The sequence below is a fragment of the Pan troglodytes genome, chromosome 11, assembly GCF_028858775.2.
Source record: "Pan troglodytes isolate AG18354 chromosome 11, NHGRI_mPanTro3-v2.0_pri, whole genome shotgun sequence".
Lineage (NCBI taxonomy): Eukaryota > Metazoa > Chordata > Mammalia > Primates > Hominidae > Pan > Pan troglodytes.
Window position 1 is genome coordinate 96,321,586 of NC_072409.2, and position 22,981 is coordinate 96,344,566.

The window sequence follows — 22,981 nt, forward strand, 5'->3', positions numbered from 1 at the left end:
ATCTTTCAACACTATTTCTTGAGCACCTACTATTTTCCAGATACAGTAAATCAGATCAAAACTCTCCCCAAATGAATAATGTCACAACCCACTTGCAGAGACACATACCCAAAATATGGGCTTTGACAAAATAACTCTGAAGAGAATTTTTATGTCCATTAGGAGGTAGTTGGGTTAAATGCTGGCAGGTCTTAGGATATGTGGCCTGCCTTTTTAGTAAAGTGATTCTTCATTCGTTTATCTCTTAGACATCCAGAGTTCCAGGGATGGGAACAAAAGAAGACATTTAAAGCTTCTGTCTAGCAGTCTCCACCTGGCTCAGAAATCCAAATCTGAGAATAAGGCAAACCTCTGAGAATTTCTTTGTGTGAGCCATTTGTATCTGTATATATGAGACTGAAATGTTCAAAAGATCAAGTTCCTAAAACAATGAAGCAGGTGATCTAAAATGATAAAGAACATCAGCTCTCAAGCACTGTCAGAAACGGCCACGATCAGTAAGTTGGCCCTTTTCCTGAAACATCATATTCTGCAGTCTGATACCTGCTGGGAGTTTTTTTGGTTTGTAAAATGCCAATTACATCTGAACTCAATTAGATTATCTTTTTATAAAAAAATGGAGGGGGTCTTAAAATAAACATTAATTATAAACACTATTAGTCTTTGGAAACTTAACCACAGCATTAATCAAGCAGAAAGTCTGGCAGGTTTCCCGCAATGTGTTTCTAGGCTTTTCTTCTTTCTGTACCCCTAAAAAGGAAGGTAAGCACAGAATATCATTTCATATAGCGAAAAATCTGAGCACTTTCTCACACCCACAGCCCCTAATGTCATATTCTTTGTTGTTTGTGTTAATGTTGCTATACTCACAAACACTTGTGAGGACCAGCCTAGGCAGTGAGCATTGAGGGCACAGATGGAGAACAGCATCCTTATCCTTAACAGCCCCACAGGCTAGTTGGGGAGAGCATCAGTGAAACTCTTTTGAGGCTCTATGGCAAGTGCCGTGATAGGATAGGTATCAGGTGCTATGATGGGGGAGAGGGACTCAGGGAAGGCTTCCAAAAGGATGAGATGCCTAAAGCAGAGTCTTGAAAAGGAATAAGACAAATTCCTTAAGTTTCTTAAAAAGAAATAAGACAGATAAGAAGTGTGGAGAATTCCAAGCCTTGTGAAGAGTAAATCAGGAGGATGCAGGAGATGCAATTGAAAACTGGGAGACCAATTACAAAAGCACGTTCATATTTCTAACGATAAGGTGACCCTGCTAGGAAAGATGGTAGAACAAATTCACATTTGGGCTGATCCATCCTTTATGGGTGGCCACAAAGGTCATTCTTGTAGAACATTATTAAAGAAAGCCTGAATGGGCACACGTGGGTAACCATATGAAAAGACAGCACTGGATTTGTCATTTACCCTTCGCATCAGGATGGCTCTCAAATGAAGCAAATGTTTAAATGGAACTGGAGTGCAAAGCTGCTGGAAAAACATGTTAGTTACTTCTATTACAATTAAAGTCCAAAAGTCATAAACAGATAAAGACAGCTATAGCTACAGAGATAAATGTAGATGTAGATACGCATGATTCAGTACACACGCATCTCTTTCTTAGCTCTGTCCACTAAGAAAGGCTAGGAGCAATGACATCTTAGTAGCCATAAGCACACATAGTTCTCAGATCTTGGTTTCTAAATACCATTTTCCAATAAAAGGAGTCAGTGCTTCTGGAGAACTGATTACTTCCAAGTGCTGAACCAGGAAACATACAAAATGATATTGAAACATCTTGTGATGCCAGAAAATAAAGAAATGCTTTGAAAAGGATGAAGCTTGTTGACTGAACAGAGAAGCCAGTCTGAAAAATATCCCAGTGGTCAAGATTGGAACAATTTAATTAACTGAATAAATAATGGGCCCACAGAATAAAAGAAATATGCACACATTTATACTATGTAAATAAATAATTGAATACTAAGTAAGAGAGACAAGACAGGTGTTACTTTCAGAATTCCAATTAATGAGTGTAGAGGAAATGAGGAAAAAAAGTCTTTTTTTATGCTAAGCAGACATAAATGGGGAGAAAAAGTTCTTAATAAGGAAATTCCGCTGCCTCATTTCATTGTATAATGGGTTTGGTCACCACTTGAGGTATAATTATGTATATATTCTCATTAATTACAGAAACTACTCCTATGATTGTGTCTGTAAATCTAATATAATTAAATGTTGTTAATCATCTCTATTATGTGGTTCATTAACAAAATATTTACTAAAGACACTTTACAAAATACTTTATTACAGAGTAATTTAATTTTTACTAATATCAGTGTAGCCCTGTAATAAGTAGTTTGCATCATGCTTCACAAAAATTAGAAAAAAATAATTTAGAGGTTGTACTTCAAAAACAGATTTGGGAATAAATAAAATTCTGTTTTTGGTGGTTTTGTTTAAGATGAAATTATTATTTTTAAGAAATAAAAATTTCTTTAAAATTTTCATGGCACATGTATACCATATGTAACTAACCTGCACAATGTGCACATGTACCCTAAAACTTATAATAATAAAAAAAATTTTTGCTTTTAAGAATAAAAATTAAGCCTGCCTCTATTAGGTAAATTAACTGTTCCAGTAAGATAGTTGGTAGAATAAAAGAGGATTTGTTTCTTCTAGTTGCTAAGTGGCATCTCGTGTGGAGGAACTTTCACTATTATTCTCTGGGCCTCCATACCCTCGTAAGAAGGCCTCCACCATCCATCAGAGCACGAATCTGAAGTCTCTTCCTCACTTCAGGCTAGGGACTCTACAAGGGAACCAGCCAGATCTGTCTTATTCACCAAATACAGCCCAGTACATAGCACAGTTTTTTGTTTTTTGTTTGTTTGTTTTGTTTTGTTTTTTTGTTTTGTTTTGTTTTTTTAACTATTTGCTGTGTGTTAGTTTGTGACTTGCACTAACTTGAAAGGAAGCTTGACTTCCCGGAGGAGCTGATCATAGCGAGAGCTTCACTATAAGACAGTGTAGGCCTGTGATGGGTGAGGCATGATTATAGGACACTTGTCGAGGGATACTAAAGATGGCAGGGGGAAGATCCCTTTCCCAGAGAAGACTGCTCTCTGCTGGGGAAAGCAGGCATGTGGGCAGCAAGCTGAAATAAGGACTGTAACATGTACAATCAAAGTGCCATGAGAATGTTGGGTTTCCACTTCGAAAAGAGAGGTGTGTGCAGAGAAACCTTCAGGTTGGACATTGAGTTAGGCCTTGATGAATGAGGGGCAGCTTAATAAAAAAAATGAGGAGCCAAGGCCCAGCTTTCCCTGCCCTGATCTTTATGATGTTCACCTAACCTTCTGTCCTATGGAAAGGGCTCCTTTGCACATGCACCTTATTGACCTTGGAGATGTGCAGAGGGGGACAACTGATGTGTCTCCCCTGCCTTCCACCACTGGAGTATAAACACCTGGTACACACCCCATTTTTCTCCTACTTACCTCTAGAAAGTTCCTGGGGCCCCATAGGTAGACACTCAGTTCCACTGGGGCCATGGGCTTGGAGGTCCTAAAGACATTTACTCTGGGTCATTGGCGTACAGGAAGCACATCACAGAGTCATAACCTCATCTACTTGCCTAGAAACCATGAACACAAGGATTTGTTGCACCCAATCTGATACTGGAGATATACCAGTGAACAAAACCAGTGAAAAACCTTGCCCTTTTGAAGCTTGTCTGCTGCCAGTGGAAAGCACCAAATAATCTATAGTCATAATGATATAGTATATTAGACGGTGATAACTACTTTAGAGAAAATAAACCTGGGATAAGAAATGCTGGAGAGAGAAGCTATAGATTTCAATAGGCTGCTCAGACAAGCCTCAATGAGGTGACATTTGAACAAGCTCTGTGGACCTCTTGGGGAAGAATACTCCAGGTAGAGGGGCCAGACAATGCCATGGCACAGAGGTGAGATTGTGCACAGCGTTTTCAAGAAACAGCAAAGAGACCAGCGTGGCTGGAGCAGTGAGAGAGGAGAGGGGTAGCGTACAAGATCAGGGCAGTCAGGATGAGTTTCACTGGACAGAATCAGTAAGACTTTGGCTTTCACTTTGACCTAGGGACCCACTGCAGGATTTTGCAGAGAAGTAAGTGCCATGTTCTGTTTTACTGATCACTAAAGATGCTGGGATGAGACTGGCTGGGGCGGAGAGGGAAGGGTAGCAGAGAAGTAAGTGCCATGTTCTGTTTTACTGATCACTAAAGATGCTGGGATGAGACTGGCTGGGGCGGAGAGGGAAGGGTAGAAGGGGGAGACTCAGACCAGCAGAATTATTCCTGTGTTACTTGGTGCTGGTTGGGTGGGCGTGCGGAGTGGGGAGTGGGAAAGGGGTGGAAGGAAGAAGTGGTCAGATTCTGAAAAATTTTTAAAATAGAGACACCAGATTTGCTGGTAGATGGCATGTGGGGTGTGAGAGAAACAGGGGAGCCCAGGATAACTTCATGATGCCACACCAGTTCTGTTGCAAGCCTTCTGAGAGTGATGAAGGCTTAACTTAAGTCTCTGCCTAACTTAAGTCTCTGCTTCCAGAAAAAAAAGGAAAGGAATAAATGGGAGGAAAGTTCAGGCACACTTTTGCTTTTTAAGCTACCTGCCAAGCCATAAACTTCAAAGAAAGAGACAAGAAAGGCAGAACCGAAAACACAAAAATAGATTTTAAAAGGCTGATTTCTAGTTTTTCCTCCTGTGTTATTTTTTCCTTTCTTCTCCCAAGCCATGGTCTGTTCACCGAGGTGTGTGTGGCCACTCTCTTTGCATCTTTTTCTCTCTTTTGTCCCATCGTTGTTTCTGTGTTGCAGATGCTTAGAATATTCTGTAGCAGCTGGAAGTTAATCTGATCACCACCCCAGTAACCCTGCCTGTTATAGACTTGGTGGGAAAGATGGGAGGGAGGGAATTTCCAAGGGGCTGTTTTAATTAACAGCAGAAGAGAAACAAAATTCATTTCCTTTGAGTGAACAGACCCTCCAAACGTTGTTTTTCCATGCAGCATGAAGCTTCTGTTTTATGTCAGAATGATCTGGTCAAGGATTTTGATTGCTGGTTGTTTTTCGAAATTCACATTCGGCTCTTATGCTTGGATCTTTTACTTCCGCACTTCCCTACCACCCCCTCAACATACACTCCTCTGAGGACACTCAGCTGGTACTCTTTTGCAAATTTCAGACCAAGCTAAACTATATTAAAATTATATACTAGGTTTTGACGTAGGTGCCTCACGATTTGAGCAGTTTGCTATTTCTGAGATTTTTAACTATACAAATATCTGTAGCTATGTAAAAATACAACACTTTAAGGGTTTAGACCACAAGAGAGTATGTTTTTTAAAGTTGCCTTGAAACATGTTAAAAATAACTCCTTCACTCACCTTGAAAAGTACTCAAAAATATCATAATTCTTTTTTGGCAGGCACAGTGTTACACAATCATTTCTTAGATTCGTTCCTCTATGCCACCCTTTATGGCAATTTGGAATCTGTGCCTGAAATATCTGAGCAATCCCTTTACCACCAAGGTCTGCACCTGCAGGTGCTAGGCATCAATTCTATTTTAAATATCAATCTTCTTTTCAGTAATTTAGGAGAAGAATTTCCTGTCATCTACTTCCATAATAATAGCAACCCTTTCTGAATAGCAGTTCCTAAGCACTTGCTGTTTATCAGAGGCCATTGAAACATGCAATGGGTATTAACCCATTGGACCTTCCAAGGTCTGTTTTAGCTGGATGCTCTTCTTAGCTCCATCTTACTTATTCTGGGCCTGAGGTGGAGAGGGGTTAAGAACCTGGTGCTTCATGAGGTTCTTTTGAGCAAATCCATTTTGCTGCAGCAGTAGTCCCTTGGTCTGAATTTTGGCCCTGCAGGTGATGAGGGAAAGCTGATCATCATGTCCCCATTTTAAGATTGCAGAGGTATCAACTTTTAAGCCCAGAAAGCCAGCTCTATCACCTTGACCTTCTCAATTGCAGAAAGATCTAAAATGATCCTTTTTCTAATCAAGTTTTGGGGGATTCACTGAAACTTGAACACCAGTCCAACAAGGCCCTGTATGCTTAAACTCCTGGGTCTGAATGTGGCTGATTCTCCAGCTCGGCCTGTGTGGATTGAGAGAAGAGAGGATGGCAACAATTCTCCTACAGCAACTCAGGACTACATCACCCTTAGATTCTGTTTGATTCTCTTTTTCCTCTTACTTACAGAGTTCTTTCAATGCCACACAATGTGATAAGCCCTTTACACATATTTTCTCACAGAAGACCCCTGCAGCTCAGCCCTTCCCTGGATGACAGGCAGAAAATGAGCCCCTCTTCCCCAAGTGAGTACAGGACATGTATGGACATCGTATGTCACTAGTAACTCTACCAATACCACTGGAATCCCTACTTAACAGATCAGCCAATACCACTAGAATCCCTACTTAACAGATGGGAAAACTAAAGCACAGAAATATTTAGCAACTCACCACAAATCACCCAGCAGAGACAGTGAGAGAGCTAGGGCTTGAACTCAGATCTACCTACCTCTCAATCACGTCCATTTAACCTCCATTTAAGCATGAAATTGTGCTGTCCCGACACACACACCTTGTTTGCTGTTCTTCACAGTTTGTGACTTGGGAATGAACAGATCCTGAAAATGCCATGTCTTCCTACCCCAAGGCAGAGAGGATCACTTCAAAAATCACAGGTTCTCTGCTGGCTTCTGCCCCAGGTCTTTCATGCTCACATATATCCTGTTAGCCTCATCCTCACAGCATTTCTCAGAAGGTGCCCTGTGATGATCTCAGGCGTATCCAGTGGGCTGGAATCAGCGAATCTGGTTTGTCAGGCTCTGCCCCACCACCCTGAAGGATTACACATGTGTGCCACATTCTGAAGGTGGGCCCTCAACTGCAGCCTTTCTAGAAACTAATCTTTAATGGAAAATCCTTCTAGCCTATGGAGCAGCCATTGTCAGCACTTAGGATGTGGAATGGCTGCCAGGTCATATGAGTTGCGACAAAGAATCATCTAGGAGGGAGGTTGAGTTGCAGAAGTTGAAGAGGTCTGTGGAGAAGACAGCTCCCAAGCAGCCTTGCTGCTTTGGCTTGCTGCCTCTAAGTCAGCAAGAGGACACAAATAACGCTAATCCCTCTTACTGTTCAATAGCACAGAAAACCTGAGGTGCTGCTGCAGTGGGAAAAGAGTAACATGCAGTCTCACTGGCCTGTAAGATATTTGAGAACCTATAAAATTCCAATTCTAGGGTTATCTCCTACCCTGTTCTCCTAGATTTTCCTTGGAGATTTGGGGAAAACCAGCCCATGAGTGCCAGTGGCCAACACTATTCTGAAAGATGCTTCCTGGCAGAGGGCATGGCTCCCCTTCCAGGCTTTTGGGTCCCTTTTATTATCATTTCTCTCTGGCACACACCTGAACTCTGAAAAGATTCTTATAACCACAAGTGATATGTCATTAGCTTGTTTCTATCCAATATTTTCTGTGTCATGATTCATGACTTTAGGACATTATTTGAGTTGAGTTATTTTAGGTTTTATTTCCACAGACCTATTTGTTGCTGCTTCTGAATGCTTTCCTGCTTTATTATTATCTTACAGATAACTTTCCAATAGCAAATATTGATCATCTATATTTCTTAGAGTGGCAGGATGTTCTGAGTTCAAACAATAGCCCTGAGACCATGATGGGATGGTTTTATTAGAAGAAGCATCATCTCCAATAAAGTTTCAGAACCTCCTTTTTTCCTCTTCTGGGTGGAAAACCAGATGATGTGGGACTTTTTGGAGTTGTCTTCGCAAAAAGTAACTCCTCTTTAGGCTGAGGACTGCAGAGTACTCAAGCTCACTCTTATTATCTGTTTATCTAGTCCTCAAATAAGACTAGGTTTGGCAGCCAGGAAAGTATCTTGCATCCACACAGCCTGGAAAATCTTCAGGCAATCATAGCCCCTGCCTGCCTCCTCCATCCTTGCATTTCTTTTTCTCTCTTTTTTCTTTCTTCTCTTGTTCTTCTTTACCACCTCCTTTTCCTAGTCTCCAGGATTTCTTTTCCCTTTTTCTTCCCAGAGTTTCCCTTGGAAATTAAATAGAAACAACCAAATTCAAGCTACCTTCCAGGGTGGTGAATCTAATGCTGACCTTCAGCATTCCTCATGGATGGAGTTGTGCCTATCACCTCATCCTTCTTTCTCACTCCTTAGGAAGCCCAAGCCACACACCAACCTCCTTTTCTCCATGAAATATTTTCTTTCCTACTTCTTTTGAGAGTGTACTCAGTGGTGTACATTCATTGCCTAGACTAAGGTACTTATGGCCTAGAGATTGCCTTTGTTGTGGCAAAGAGACCAGGCTTGTGACTAATGGAGCCGTGAGCAGAAAGGGTCACAGCTCGTGTCATTTTCACCATTGGAGTCCATTGATCTGACTCTAGTTTACAGGTGCTGTCACTCCCAGCCAGTCACACAAGTCATCACTATGACCACACGCCATGATTCCAAACCATGGAGGTGGGCAGTGGGTGCCAATCTGCCATGCTTTATCCTAGGAAAAGAAGCTCTCCAGGAGAAACATATTTGTTTGGTTTGGTTCTAAATAAAAAAGTAGAATGAGATCCCCTGTTAATATGCTGCTAGAGAACACAGCCGGAAAAAAAATACATCGTGGGAAAACTGTAGGGGTTGTGGTGCTTGAGATACTCATTATATCTGAATCTAGGCAATAATCAGTTTAAAATGAGAATTTTTTTATACCTTGAATGTTCCCAAGGAAGAAAATAAAGGATAAAAAGAAGAGGAATGTGCTGTTTCCCTAATCTCTGCACTTTTGCTTGCTTTTTTTATTTTTTTATTTTTTGGCTTATTGCATGCATTTACTTATTATGTCAATAATAAAGAAGAAATGAAACATCGCACTTGTGTTACAGCTGTTTAAAATGATTACTTTGAGAATGGCATTTTTCTAGTAACTTTTTTTATGTTTCCATAAGTTATTGGGGTACAGGTGGTATTTGGTTACATGAGTAATTTCTTTAGTGGTGATTTGTGAGATTTTGGTGTACCCATCAACCATATGTACACTGCACCATATTTGTAGCCCTTTATCCCTCGTCCCCCTCCCACTCTTCCCCCCAAGTCCCGAAAGTCTATTGTATTATTCTTATGCCTTTGCATCCTCATAGCTTAGCTCCCACGTATCAGTGAGAACACACGATGTTTGATTTTCCATTCCTGAGTTACATCACTTAGAATAATAGTCTCCAATCTCATTCAGATCACTGCAAATGCTGTTAATTCATTCCTTTTTATGGCTGCATAGTATTCCATCATATATATATGTTGGAATATTTTTATATATATATTATATATATATAACTATATATAATATATATATAACAGTTTCTTTATCCACTCGTTGATTGATGGCCGTTTGGGTTGGTTCCACCACTTTGCAACTGTGAATTGTGCTGCTATAAATATGCATGTCCAGCACCATTCCCAAAGCATCTCATCACCAACATTACTTGCTGCACTCAGTTGATCCTTCCTTGCCCTAAATCCACAAATGGAATCAGTTGCCTTCTTGATGCCTTAATTGCAGCTGACTCAGCTAATTTGGAAAGCTGTGATGCATGTTCCTTACTCGTTTAGAAACAGCAATGTTAATTATAAGACAGGTTGAGTATCCCCTATCTGAAACGCTTGGGACCAGAAGTGTTTCAGATTTCAGATTTTGGTTTTTTCAGTTAGGGATACTCAAAGTGTAAATGTTTGAAAACTGAAGTCAAATCAAAGGACCCCTGGGCTTGGCTTTCCTTCCCAGCCCATTGTCAAAAATCTGGTCTGGAATGAGCATTTAATTTCAGAGAAATGGCCATGCCTCCAGAGCAGCTCTGTTTCTCTAGACCTGTTTTGGATCTCAGCAGTAGGGAAGCTTTAGTGTTGCTTGGTGCTTTTGTTAATTTTGTGAGCAATTGGGAAGGGAGGGAAGAGATTCTCAAATAGAGAATTGGGCTGAAAAATCTACAAAGGCAAGAAAGTACCCTTCAGGAAGGTCCTGGTGCATTGGGGTTGGACAGAATGGAGTGGTCATGCTATTAGTGCAGCGTGACTTAGGAGGCCACATGCCTGCTTTGCCCTGAGACTCTCTTCTTTCTTATTGTGTCTCCTTCCTGCCACTTTCTTTTGCTTCAGGGAGGTTCAGAGAAAAGGCTTCAATTCTCCACAAGATCGCCAAGAAGAAATGTCATGTGGATGAGAACGAGCGGCAGAATGGGGCTGCCAACCACGTGGGTGAGTGCAGGGAAACATCCACCCCATACCTTTCCTGGGGGAAGCGAGGGGAGCAGAGAGTCAGGACCAGTGTGGGCACCCCTGACTCAGTGCAGACACACACTGCTGCAGCACAGCCCTTCCCTGTGCAACAGGAAATGAGTCCCTCTTGCCCTAGTGTGTACAGGGTATGCATGGACACAGTATGTCACCAGTAACTCTAGAAGTCGAAGAAGAGTAAATTTATTCTCTGAGGAACCTGAAGTAAAACCATCTCTTAACTAGTCATCTCCATTCAAGAATAGAAAATCACTGTATTTCAGGGATTCCACATAAACAGGATACATGCACACGCATACACGCACACGTACACAATGTCATTTAATGTTTAATCAAAGGTGAGAGTCCCCTTTCTGTAAGTCTTGACTGGTAACCAGATTTTTATACCTGTGATATTGCTTATGGCACACACTTGGTCACTCCTGAACTGAGTGACAGAGTCCTTTTGAGATGATGCTGCCTCTCGTTTTTAAGAATTCAGCAGTAACAGCCCCCAGGTCTCTTTTCACTGACTTTTGCAGAGCTCCTGTATGACAAGATTGTGACATTCAGGCATCTTATTTTAAAATGGAACATGATGTTCCTTCTCTCCTGTCTGTAACTATAATATAGCTCTCTTATTCTAAATTCAAACTAAATTTAACCTGATCTGGATCTATGCTATAAACGAAGCTATTACCCAAGTAACTAAAATTATCTGCAGACAAAATTCAACAGCATTGCTCTCAAAATACTGACACTCCGTAGAAGAGTTTCTGCCTTTCCTGTTATCCCAACTTCTACCTCAGGGAAAATTTTTGGCTGAGAAACAGTTAAGATGCAATTAGATACGAAAAGAAAAACTGGAAAGAAGTCAGCTAAAATGTTAACAATACTTACTTCCTAAAGCTGGGATTATGAGTTATATATATTTTTTCTGCTTCTTTATGCTTCTATAAAGTTTTTCAGAATAAGCATATTTTGGTTTTGTACTATAAAAATGTAAAGCCACACCATGAAAGTCTACCGCATAGGTTGAGTTTTGTTTGTGATGTTTAGATTCAACTACACAAGCTATTTTTTCTGCTTCACATATTGACTTGTCTTTTATAGAATGAGGTAGCTTGGAGTAAAAGAATTAGAGTCCTGGGCTCAGTCCCAGTCCTCCTCCTCCTAATGACTGGCCAACCTTAGACTTGGATTTAATCTTTTTTAAGGAGGTAGGACACTTAATGCCAAGGATTCTTCTAATGTTATTGGGGCTCTCAATGACTTTGAACTAGAAAATGTTATTGGGTCTCTGAATGACTTTGTAACTAGCTAATGCTTTTCAAAGTAAGTCCAAGATTTATTTTCATATTTTCTTTTATTATGAACCTTCAGCCTGCTGTGTAAAAGCACTTTATAAGCTAAGATGTGCACACACAGGTTAGATATTATGCCTGGCAGGCAGTCTCTGCTCATCTGTTCATCTCTGTTCTTGGACATGTTAACTCCCCTTTTACCCAGTATTTTGTGTTGCTAGGGTCAATTTGACCATTGCAGGCTAATCCTAAGGTTTTATCACATCAGCCAATAGAATTCTCCAAACAGAGTTTTATTCACCCAAGGTTCTTCATGATTTTTTATTTAAATAACTGAATCAAGCATACTAAGATAAACTGGCATAGCCACATGCAGCACATCACATACGTATCGCTGTCACTACTAAAAACTTGGAAAGATAAAGTAAATTTGAGTTTCTATGGTTTTCCATATTTAAATCTATTCATGTGTCTATATTCCACAACTAAATACATAAATAAACATAAATATTTCCCTATGATTTCCAAAATTTGGCTGCTTCAAACTCCACAATTTTTATGTAACTCTCAAATTATTTTCTTAAGCACCAGTGATGGAAATGTCTAGTCCCTCTGAAGTTGCTAGGAAAAAAAAAGCACATTCTTATGTTTGATGAGCAGCTGATACTGCTCGGATCTGATAATGATGAGCATTCTGATACCCCCAGCAACCCTGACAGCATACTACAGCCTCATTGCATCCCAAAATCCATGATTTGACCCAAAACAGCCAGAGTGTGTGCTTTCAATAGGAACCTTTTAATTTCCCTCGCGATGAAGTTCAGCAGACCTCAGTTGTGCTGGAACATTGATCACCTGGAGGTACTCCTCTTTGACATGACAAAAAAAAAAATCTTCTAGTGAAAGGCAGGCACTATAATAAGGATCCAAATAGTTTATGCTTCTTGGTTGCTCTGTACAAGACACTATGCTAAGTGTTTTATATGCATTTTCTTATTTAATCTTTACAGAAATACTCTTTGATCATATTGTTGTTGTTAGTGGTAGTAGTAGCAACAGTAATAGTAGTAGTAGTATTGTTACCATCACCCCAGTTTTACAGATGAAGAAGCTGAATTTCAGAGAGGTTGAGTCACTTGCAAAGGGTGAAACAGCACAAGTTGTAGATCCAGAATATGAAGCCAGGCCTGTCTGATTCCCAGCGTTACAGACTCCCAGTGCTTAACCATTACCCTAGAGTCACTTCTCAAGTGTCAAATCTGCACTTGCTGACCCTCTGGCTTTACTCTAGCTAAATGTTCTCTCTGATTCAGGAATGACACAGCCTTCAGCCTCTATTACTTGTCGAGCTCCCCCTTGCCTTGCCTGCAATAGGATGCTCAGGTGTGGAGTGTGCTAAGTTGTATTCACCAGGCTGCCCTGCCCATGGCCACCTAGGCACTGGAAGAGTTTCCACTCACAGAGCCTGAATTACAGCTGAACATAATGTCCCTTGGAGGTCAACCTGTCGAACCCTCTTATTTCACAGATAAGATTCCCAAGTCCCAGAGGAAGAAGGGAACTAGCCTAAGATAGCAGCCTGATCAAAGCAGGGTAAAGTCTAGGACCCTGAAGCCCTAGCTAATATCCTTTCCAGAGTACAGTATCAAAGAAAAGATATTACTGTAAGAAAATATCTGAAGGGTACAGTCCAGGGTGTAAACAATAGTATGTAGATTGCGTGTGGTTTTGGTTTTAAAATGTCTATGTTCATGTTTCCTGAGTAGCTAGTTGGTAAATTTGCCTAGGCTCAAGAAAGGCATATCATGGGAGCTGATAGGGCACCCAAGGTAAAGTGTCATGCCAGAGCAGGAAGCCAGGGCACTATTAAGGGGGCAGGCCGTATGCTGAAAGACATGGGGAAGAACGGTAAAAATCCTTTCCCGCTTGGCTCAATATCAGCCCTGGGCCTTATCGCCCCTGGGACACCACTATCCTCTGCTTTAGCCCAACATTTTAGGAAGCTCTTTTCAATATTGCTCTTTACCCCCATTGATTCCATTTGCTTTCTCTCTCTCTCTCTCTGTGTGTGTGTGTGTGTGTGTGTGTGTGTGTGTGTGTGTGTGTGTGTGTGTTTAAATTATATCACAGAAAAAATTGAGCTTCCAAACAGCACCAGCACAGATGTTGAAATGACACCATCCAGTGATGCTTCAGAACCTGTACAAAATGGAAATCTCTCCCACAACATTGAAGGTGCAGAAGCCCAGGTATGGCTTTTCTCCATTGCTCTTCTGGGCTGTTGTTCTTAATTGATATCCTAGCGTGGCAGCACAGACCCTATATTCTCCTTGGAAGCCCCAGCTCTCAGCTGGGCAGGAATCAGGTAGGGCCTTATACATCCTTGTGTGTATTTCCCAGTGCCACCCCAGGGTCCCACATGCAGCAGCCTCTACATTTATTGAATGAATATGAATATTCTCTAAGCCACTGTTTCTCCAGGTGAGGTTGAAGGACTCATGCATCAGTATCTCCTGGGGATGAAAATGTAGATCCCTGGGCCATATACCAGGTGTGGTGAAACAGGATCACTGGGAAGCAGCACATCCTGTTTAAATTTAAAAATCCTGAATTAGCATTTTTAATTAGCATCCAAGGTGATTTTTAATGTATGATAAAGCTTGATACCTGCTGCAGTTTAATCCTTTCTCTGTGTCTTTAAGGTCAGTGTTAAGTAATAGAGAAACCACAGCCATCAGACTCAGTGAGCCCCCTTTGGCTTTCTCTGTCCCTGTGGTTGAAATTAACACTCTCTGGCCCAACCCATTATTCAATGGCACAACCACTTGAACTTTTCAGTCTAGTAGTTGTAAAACCTAACATTTATCAAACACCTACTATTTGCCACAGCTTCGGTACTAGGCATTTTACATATGTATTAGTCCATTTTCACACTGCTATAGAGAACTTATGAAGAAAAGAGGTTTAATTGACTTATAGTTCCACAGGCTCAACAGGAAGCATGACTGAGAGGCCTCAGGAAACTTATAATCATGGCAGAAGGTGAAGGGGAAGCAAGCGTGTCTTACCATGGCAGAGCAGGAAAGAAAAAGAGGGAATGGAGATGCGCCATACACTTTCAAGCAGCCAGATCTCATGAGAACCCACTCAGTATCACGAGAATAGCAAAGGGGAAATCTGACCCCCAGATTCAATCACCTCCCACCAGGCTCCTCCCCGCAACATATGGGGATTACAATTTGAGATGAGATTTGGGTGGGGACACAGAGCCAAACCATATCAACATATGTTATCACCTTTAACCTCACAGCTGAAGGTGTAGGCATTAGTAGCTCCATTTTTTTTTTTTTTTTTGAGACAGACACTCACTCTGTCACCCAGCCTGGAGTGCAGTGACTCAATCTCAGCTCACTGCAACCTCCACCTCCTGGGTTCAAGCAATTCTCCTGCCTCAGCCTCCTGAGTAGCTCGCACCACCACACCCGGCTAATTTTTTTTTTGCATTTTTAGTAGAGATGGGGTTTCAGTTGATCAGGCTGGTCTCGAACTTCTGACCTCAGGTGATCCACTCGCCTTGGCCTCCCAAAGTGCTGGGATTATAGGCGTGAGCCACTGCGCCTGGATAGTAGCTCCATTTTATAGTTGAGGAAACTGAAGCTCAGTGAGATGAAGTAGTTAATTGGGGTTACCTAGTTTGTAGATGGTAGAGCTGAGATTTCATCTCAGGACCGTCCAACTGTACAATTTCCACCACTCTCTCTAGAACACAGTTGCTCAAAATGTAAGCAGAACCACCTTTGGTGCTTGTTAGATTTCTGGATCTCATCCTGATCAGGCGAATCAGAATTTCTAAGACCTGGAGCCCCAAACTTGCATGTTAATTAGGCATTTTAAAACTTGCATTTTACCTAGCTCAGTGTTTCTCAAACTTTAATGTACTTACAAATTCTCTGGGGAGGTCATATTAAAATTCAGATTCTGAATTTGTCAGGTCTGCCATGAGGCCTAGAGTCTGCAGTTCTAATGAGCTCCCCAGTGATGCTGATGCTGCTGGTCCAAGGACCATACTTGGAGTAGCACTACCCTAAAGTTTGAAAGCACTCTCTAGACAGAACTTGCCCCAATGAGCTGAAAAGTGATACAGTGCCTGCAAACAGAAACCAGACTACAGTCAATATAACCTAGCAGCCACTTAAGAAAAAAAAATGCTAATTGTTGCCTGTTACCCTTATTCTCTGATAGAAATTACATATTTCTTTCCTAAGGAAAGTTTCTTCATTTAACAGAAAGAATAAGGAGCCTGCCACTCCTTCTGCCCTTGTCTCCTCTGCCTTCTATGCTCCTTACCTTCCTGCCCAGAGCCCTGTGGTCCCTTTGCATTAGCTCAAGAGTGAGCTGGCAGAGCAGCTTATGTCCACATGGATAAGCAGCGTGTGGCAGCAGGAGGCAGGCCCCAAGGACATCTGGCTGCCCTTGGGGATGGCACAGTCATAGGTGTGCAGAGGGCAGCCTCATCCCCATGCCTCTCCATCTGGCTGACAGAGGGACATCTGTGCCCCTGCAAGGGAGGACCTTGCTGCAGGGGAGCAAAAGAGTCCCAGATGACCCCTCTCTGAGCAGAGCTGTGGCCCTAGGTCTCCACAAAGGGGAACAGGACAGATTTGTGCACCACCCTGCTAGGCTCAGAGTTCAAGAGCAATCAGGTCTTCACTTGCAATCAGATGACCTGGACCTCAGGAGCAATCAGGTGACCTGGGCCTGGAGGTCACCATGGCCCACTGTAGGACAGCCTGGTAGTGAATTCTGGATCCACCAGGGTCAAGTTACCTAGCTTCCCTGAGCTTTAATTTAGTTGCCTCATCTGTGAAGTGCAGGTAGCAACAGTACTTGCTTCATTGCAGCTATCATAAGGGTTAAATGAAATAATGTACATAAAGCCCTTAGTACAGAGTTAGATGCTAGATATTGATATTGTGTATTCATATTTATCATTAAAACACCATTTGAGGTGTCCTTTCCTTGAAAGAGCTCATTGTATGTAAAGTGAAATGGTTTTATGTATATAATATTTGGGGAGTATTCAGGGTATAAATAATCAGTGAACATTTGTGTTAGGTAAATAATTATGACCTGGTATGATCTTAGAGGTCTATACAAAGTGCTCTGAGAGCCTGCCAAAGGAAGAAGTTGGTCCTAAACAGAGGAGATGTAAAAACTCCATAGAAGAGGCAACATTCAAGCTGGGTGTTGATGGGTGAGTAGGAGTTTGTCCCTCAAAGAATAAAGAAATAACCAAAATGACAACATGTGCAAAGGTGTAAAACCTTAAGAGGGAAAGTCATGTTTAGTGATTGGAGAGAAAGATGATAGAACTGGAGCCTAAAATACAAGGTGAGGAGTAAGGAGATATCCACTAGAAAAGGTAAGTTGGCTCAAATTTCTTCCATTGTTTATCTAATCAGAAAATTTTGATTGTTTACCTAATATGTGTCAGACAATGTACTGGGCACTGGAGATGCCCATGTGTTCTAGCAAAGCAGAGAATGTAAACACAACCCAACGTGATTATACATGACCCCAAAGGCCATGAACAAAACAAAGCAGTGTGATAGGATGGAAGGAAAATGGAGAGGCTCCTGTGAGTTGGGAGATGAGGGAAGGCCTCCAAGGAAATGGCATTTGAACTGAGACTGAAGTTCAAGAAGGAGCCAGCCAAAGGAACAGCACCCACAAAGGCAGAAATAAACTTAGCTTGTTTCAGAAACAGAAAAATCAGTATGGCTGGAGAGAGAGGAGTGGAAGGAGGAAGCATGGTAGCAATGAAGTCAGAGAGGAGGGCCAAGCAGAGCTGGTAGGTCTTGTAGATCATGATAGGGTAGCTGACTTCTGTCTGGGGCAGCAAGAAGCCATTGGAAGTTAGCAGATGTGATTTGCACTTGTAAAAGATCCCTGGCGCCACGGTGTCTTAGAGGTTGCATTTGAGGGAAGGAGGGTTTATGGCAATAGTGGGGCAAAGAGGTTGTTGCAGGCCTTGAGGGAAAGAGCTGATGATGACACGTACTGGTGTGATAGACGTGGAGGGGAGGAGAAGTATGTGGATCATGAAGGACATTGTGCGCACTGCCAACCAGTCTGGACTTCACCCTCCTCTTGGGAGTGGGAAGCTGCAGAAGATTTAGAGGGAGCAGTGGCAGTGTCAGATTTGTTTTATAGAAAGACAATTCTCTTAGAATGGTCAAGAGGAATCAGAATAGAAAATTACTAGACAAAGGGAGGTGAGGTAAGAACCTGTGGTTCCAGGATTGGCACACTGTGGTCCACGGGCCAAATCTGGTCTGCAGCCTGTTTCTGTACGACCCATGAGACAAGAATGGGTTTTTACATTTCTAAAGCTTTTTTTAAACAGGAAGCAATAGCAGCATATGTGACAGAGACCATATGGACCTCAAAGCCTAAAATATTTACTATCTGGCCCTTTACAGAAAAAGTTTGCCCATCCTTAGTTTCAACCATCTGTCTTAAAAAACAGAAAGAAAGGGAAAAAAAAGGAATGAGAAGCTCTTCATGTACTGCTATGGAATGACCTCCAATACATGTTGTTTAGTGAAAAAGGCAACATGCCAAATTGTATCCAGTATATTTGTACACTGAAAAAAGGGGGAGAAGGGAAATAGCATATAAGCATTTGCTTGGAATGCTGTCAAATAACTAGTCATGCTACTTACTTCCAGCACAGGGGCCGGGGCGGTAGGAAACTGGGATGGAAAGGAAGCTTTTTAATATGCACCCTTCTATAACTTTTGAATGTTGAACCAGGCAATTGCATTACCTTTTCCAAAAAAAATGCAACACTAAAAATAATAATGGGTTAAATGAATACAGGAGCAATGTGCTTTGGTCACTATAACACAGACTCTGAGGATGGACCACCTGAATTCAAATCCTAGCTCTGCTGCTTACCAGCTGTGTGACCCTGGAAAAGTGACTTAACCTGTTATCCATTTTCCCTCTCTGTGAAACAGGGATAATAATGGTTTCTATCTCATAGCACTGTTGTGAGGATAAATGCTCTTAGAACCGTTCTTGGCACATTATAAGCACTGCATAGGTGTATGCTATTATTAGCAGTACTTAGTAACATTTTTAATGGCTATTGAATAGCCCAGACGGCAAGGCGTCTATTGGTAGACCATGTATGAGCTGCAGTATGAATGGCAAGGCTGGATTTGAGAGTCCTTTCTGAGCCAGAATTGGGAAGATTTGGTATTGACTTGGTCATAGAAAGTGAACAAGAAAAGGAAGCTGCAGATGATGCTGAGGTTTCCAGGCTGGAAAGTCTGGGTGATGGGGTGAATTAGGGCTGGGCCTCCAGAGTCAGTAGGAAAATGTGAACGCGGGATGATCAGGCCACCTGAAGCACAGTTTCATGGACATGATTCAATGGCTTTTCATTTTGTTAGTTTTATTTCCTTTTGAGTTGTATTTTTAGCAAGTTCCATGAAGAGTGAGGTGCGCATCCTGACTTTATTAGCAGAAATTATGAGCCCCATACACCACACTGTTATTCTCCTGAGAGTTTAGCCTGCCTTGTGTAATTAACCTGCTGTTTTAAAAACCCTATTTACAAGTGAACTAATTTCACATTGTCACGTCATCTCCGAGAGGTTTCTGCCATACAGTCTTTACCGTGGCAATAGAGAGCATTTTTAAAATACTCTCTCACAGAGGAATGAAGTTTTTGCTTCATTTGTATATTCTGTGGAACCAAGAAATAATATGACTTTTTAAATGGCTGAGCGATCACTAGCTTTTCCCAATAACTGCTGATCCAATGTTGTTGATTCCAACACTGAGAAATCTGATCTGGGATGCCACTGAGAATTTATCAACCTTCTCAAATTTTTTTTTTTTTGGTTATTTTAAAAATTTACTAGCATTTACTTAGTATGGTTTATGGTATATAAATTAATCACATTATGACGTTTGTAGTTGCTGTGTTAAAAAGGAAAGATAAAATTATAAGAACATATTCCTTACTTTTTTTTTTTTTTTTTTTTGAGATGGAGTCTTGCTCTGTCCGCAGGCTGGAGTGCAGTGGCACTATCTCGGCTCACTGCAAGCTCCGCCTCCCGGGTTCACGCCATTCTCCTGCCTCAGCCTCCCAAGTAGCTGGGACTACAGGCGCCCGCCACCACACCCGGCTAATTTTTTGTATTTTTAGTAGAGACAGGGTTTCATTGTGTTAGCCAGGAAGGTCTTGATCTCCTGACCTGGTGATCCACCCACCTCGGCCTCCCAAAGTGCTGGGATTACAGGCGTGAGCCACCGCGCCCGGCCAATACTCCTTACTTTTACTTCTCGTTTTTTAGTATGATGGCAAAGTGTTTGGTTTTTGTTTCCAAAAAGCAGATTTTCTTTTTTTTTTCCAGATTCTTTTCTAGGTTTATTTTTTTTATTATACTTTAAGTTCTTTTATATATATTTTTTTATTATACTTTAAGTTCTAGGGTACATGTGCACAACGTGCAGGTTTATTACATATGTATACATGTGCCATGTTGGTGTGCTGCACCCATTAACTTGCCATTTACATTAGATATATCTCCTAATGCTTTCCATCCCCCCTCCCCTACCCCACAACAGGCCCCGGTGTGTGATGTTCCCCTTCCAGTGTCCAAGTGTTCTCATTGTTCAATTTCCACCTATGAGTGAGAACATGCTGTGTTTGGTTTTTTGTTCTTGCGATAGTTTGCTGAAAATGATGGTTTCCAGCTTCATCCGTGTCCCTACAAAGGACATGAACTCATCATTTTTTATGGCTGCATAGTATTCCATGGTGTATATGTGCCACATTTTCTTAATCCAGTCTATTGTTGGTGGACATTTGGGTTGGTTTCAAGTCTTTGCTATTGTGAATAGTGCCACAATAAACATACGTGTGCATGTGTCTTTGTAGCAGCATGATTTATAATCCTTTGGGCATATATCCAGTAATGGGATGGCTGGGTCAAATGTTATTTCTAGTTCTAGATCCTTGAGGAATCGCCACACTGTCTTCCACAATGGTTGAACTAGTTTACACCCCCACCAACAGTGTAAAAGTGTTCCTATTTCTCCACATCCTCTCCAGCACCTGTTGTTTCCTGACTTTTTAATGATTGCCATTCTAACTGGTGTGAGATGGTATCTCACTGTGGTTTTGATTTGCATTTCTCTGATGGCCAGTGATGATGAGCATTTTTTCATGTGTCTTTTGGCTGCATAAATGTCTTCTTTTGAGAAGTGTCTGTTCATATCCTTCGCCCACTTTTTGATGGGGTTGTTTTTTTCTTGTAAATTTGTTTGAGTTCATTGTAGACTCTGGATATTAGCCCTTTGTCAGATGAGTAGATTGCAAAAATTTTCTCCCATTCTGTAGGTTGCCTGTTCACTCTGATGGTAGTTTCTTTTGCTGTGCAGAAGCTCCTTAGTTTAATTCGATTCCATTTGTCAATTTTGACTTCTGTTGCCATTGCTTTTGGTGTTTTAGACATGAAGTCCTTCCCCATGCCTATGTCCTGAATGGTATTGCCTAGGTTTTCTTCCAGGGTTTTTATGGTTTTAGGTCTAACATGTAAGTCTTTAATCCATCTTGAATTAATTTTTGTATAATGTGTAAGGAAGGGATCCAGTTTCAGCTTTCTACATATAGCTAGCCAGTTTTCCCAGCACCATTTATTAAATAGAGAATCCTTTCCCCGTTTCTTGTTTTTGTCATGTTTGTCAAAGATCAGATGGTTATAGATGTGTGGTATTATTAGTGAGGGCTCTGTTCTGTTCCATTGGTCTATATTTCTGTTTTGGTACCAGTACCATGCTGTTTTGGTTACTGTAGCCTTGTAGTATAGTTTGAAGTCAGGTAGCATGATGCCTCCAGCTTTGTTCTTTTGGCTTAGGATTATCTTGGCAATGTGGGCTCTTTTTTGGTTCCATATGAACTTTAGTTTTTTCCAATTCTGTGAAAAAAGTCATTCATTGGTAGCTTGATGGGGATGGCATTGAATCTATAAATTACCTTGGGCAGTATGGCCATTTTCACAATATTGATTCTTCCTATCCATGAGCATGGAATGTTCTTCCATTTGTTTGTATCCTCTTTTATTTCATTGAGCAGTGGTTTGTAGTTCTCCTTGCCGAGGTCCTTCTTATCCCTTGTAAGTTGGATTCCTAGGTATTTTATTCTCTTTGAAGCAATTGTGAATGGGAGTTCACTCATGATTTGGCTCTCTGTTTGTCTGTTATTGGTGTATAAGAATGCTTGTGATTTTTGCACATTGATTTTGTATCCTGAGACTTTGCTGAAGTTGCTTATCAGCTTAAGGAGATTTTGGGCTGAGACAATGGGGTTTTCTAAATATACAATCATCATGTCATCTGCAAACAGGGACAATTTGACTTCCTCTTTTCCTAATTGAATACCTTTATTTCTTTCTCCTGCCTGATTGCCCTGGCCAGAACTTCCAACACTGTGTTGAATAGGAGTGGTGAGAGAGGGCATCCCTGTCTTGTGCCAGTTTTCAAAGGGAATGCTTCCAGTGATGTTGAGAATTTAGCCAGGTTTGAAAGACAATTCAAGGCAATATGCTCTCCCACCCAGAACCCAGCATTTTCTTACATTTCAATTTTGCCAGTCTAGATGGGTGATTTGCACTTGGCCCACATACACTGCAAAACTGCGGGCCTGCTGCATCATAATCCCTGCTGCTGTGACACATCAAAACCATTTAAATACGCTCACAATGAGGGTAGAAGGGGGAGAGACTTGCAAATTCCTTAGATTCTAAAATCTAAAAATTCAACTTTTAAAAACTGTGTCCTACATTTTCATGTAGCATGAGACGGCTTTTTATGTGTTGCAGTTTTTATTTCATTTCACTTCTAAGATTTCCTTCTGTCCTTAGGGAAATCAGAATTGTCCCTGCTTTGGCTAAGAGCTTCCCAAATGCACCTGTGGGCAAACAGATTTATATAAGAAAATGACATTCCTAGGAATGTGATTGATTGATAGACAGATAGATACAGAGATAGATAGGTAGATAACAGATGACTGAAGATAGAGAATGTGTAAAATGCAAGTGATTTTATTCTTACTTTACAATTCAAATATTACCTTGCCATATTAAGCTCTTTCTCTTCTTAGGAATTCAGCTCTGACTTATTTCTCCATACTGTTATCTTTACCTAAACTCAGTGGAGTTTTTAAGATCTGCTTTTATAAATCCTCATGGTGCTGATAAAAATGTTTGAGTTTTATGTCACTAAGTGAAGAATGAGTAGGG

At 41.2% G+C, this 22,981-nt stretch overlaps 1 protein-coding gene across 4 annotated transcripts in view; it reads left to right on the forward strand.

Annotated features, from left to right (window-relative positions):
• The window catches only part of SLC24A2 (solute carrier family 24 member 2), a 276,593-nt gene that overhangs the window by 202,951 nt on the left and 50,661 nt on the right, over positions 1 to 22,981 (forward strand). For all 4 annotated transcript variants that reach the window (XM_016960672.4, XM_054658741.2, XM_009456372.4 and 1 more), the window contains 2 exons: positions 10,243 to 10,341; positions 13,794 to 13,912. In XM_016960672.4, coding sequence (XP_016816161.1) covers positions 10,243 to 10,341; positions 13,794 to 13,912 — 218 coding nt within the window. The remainder of the gene's footprint in view (positions 1 to 10,242; positions 10,342 to 13,793; positions 13,913 to 22,981) is intronic.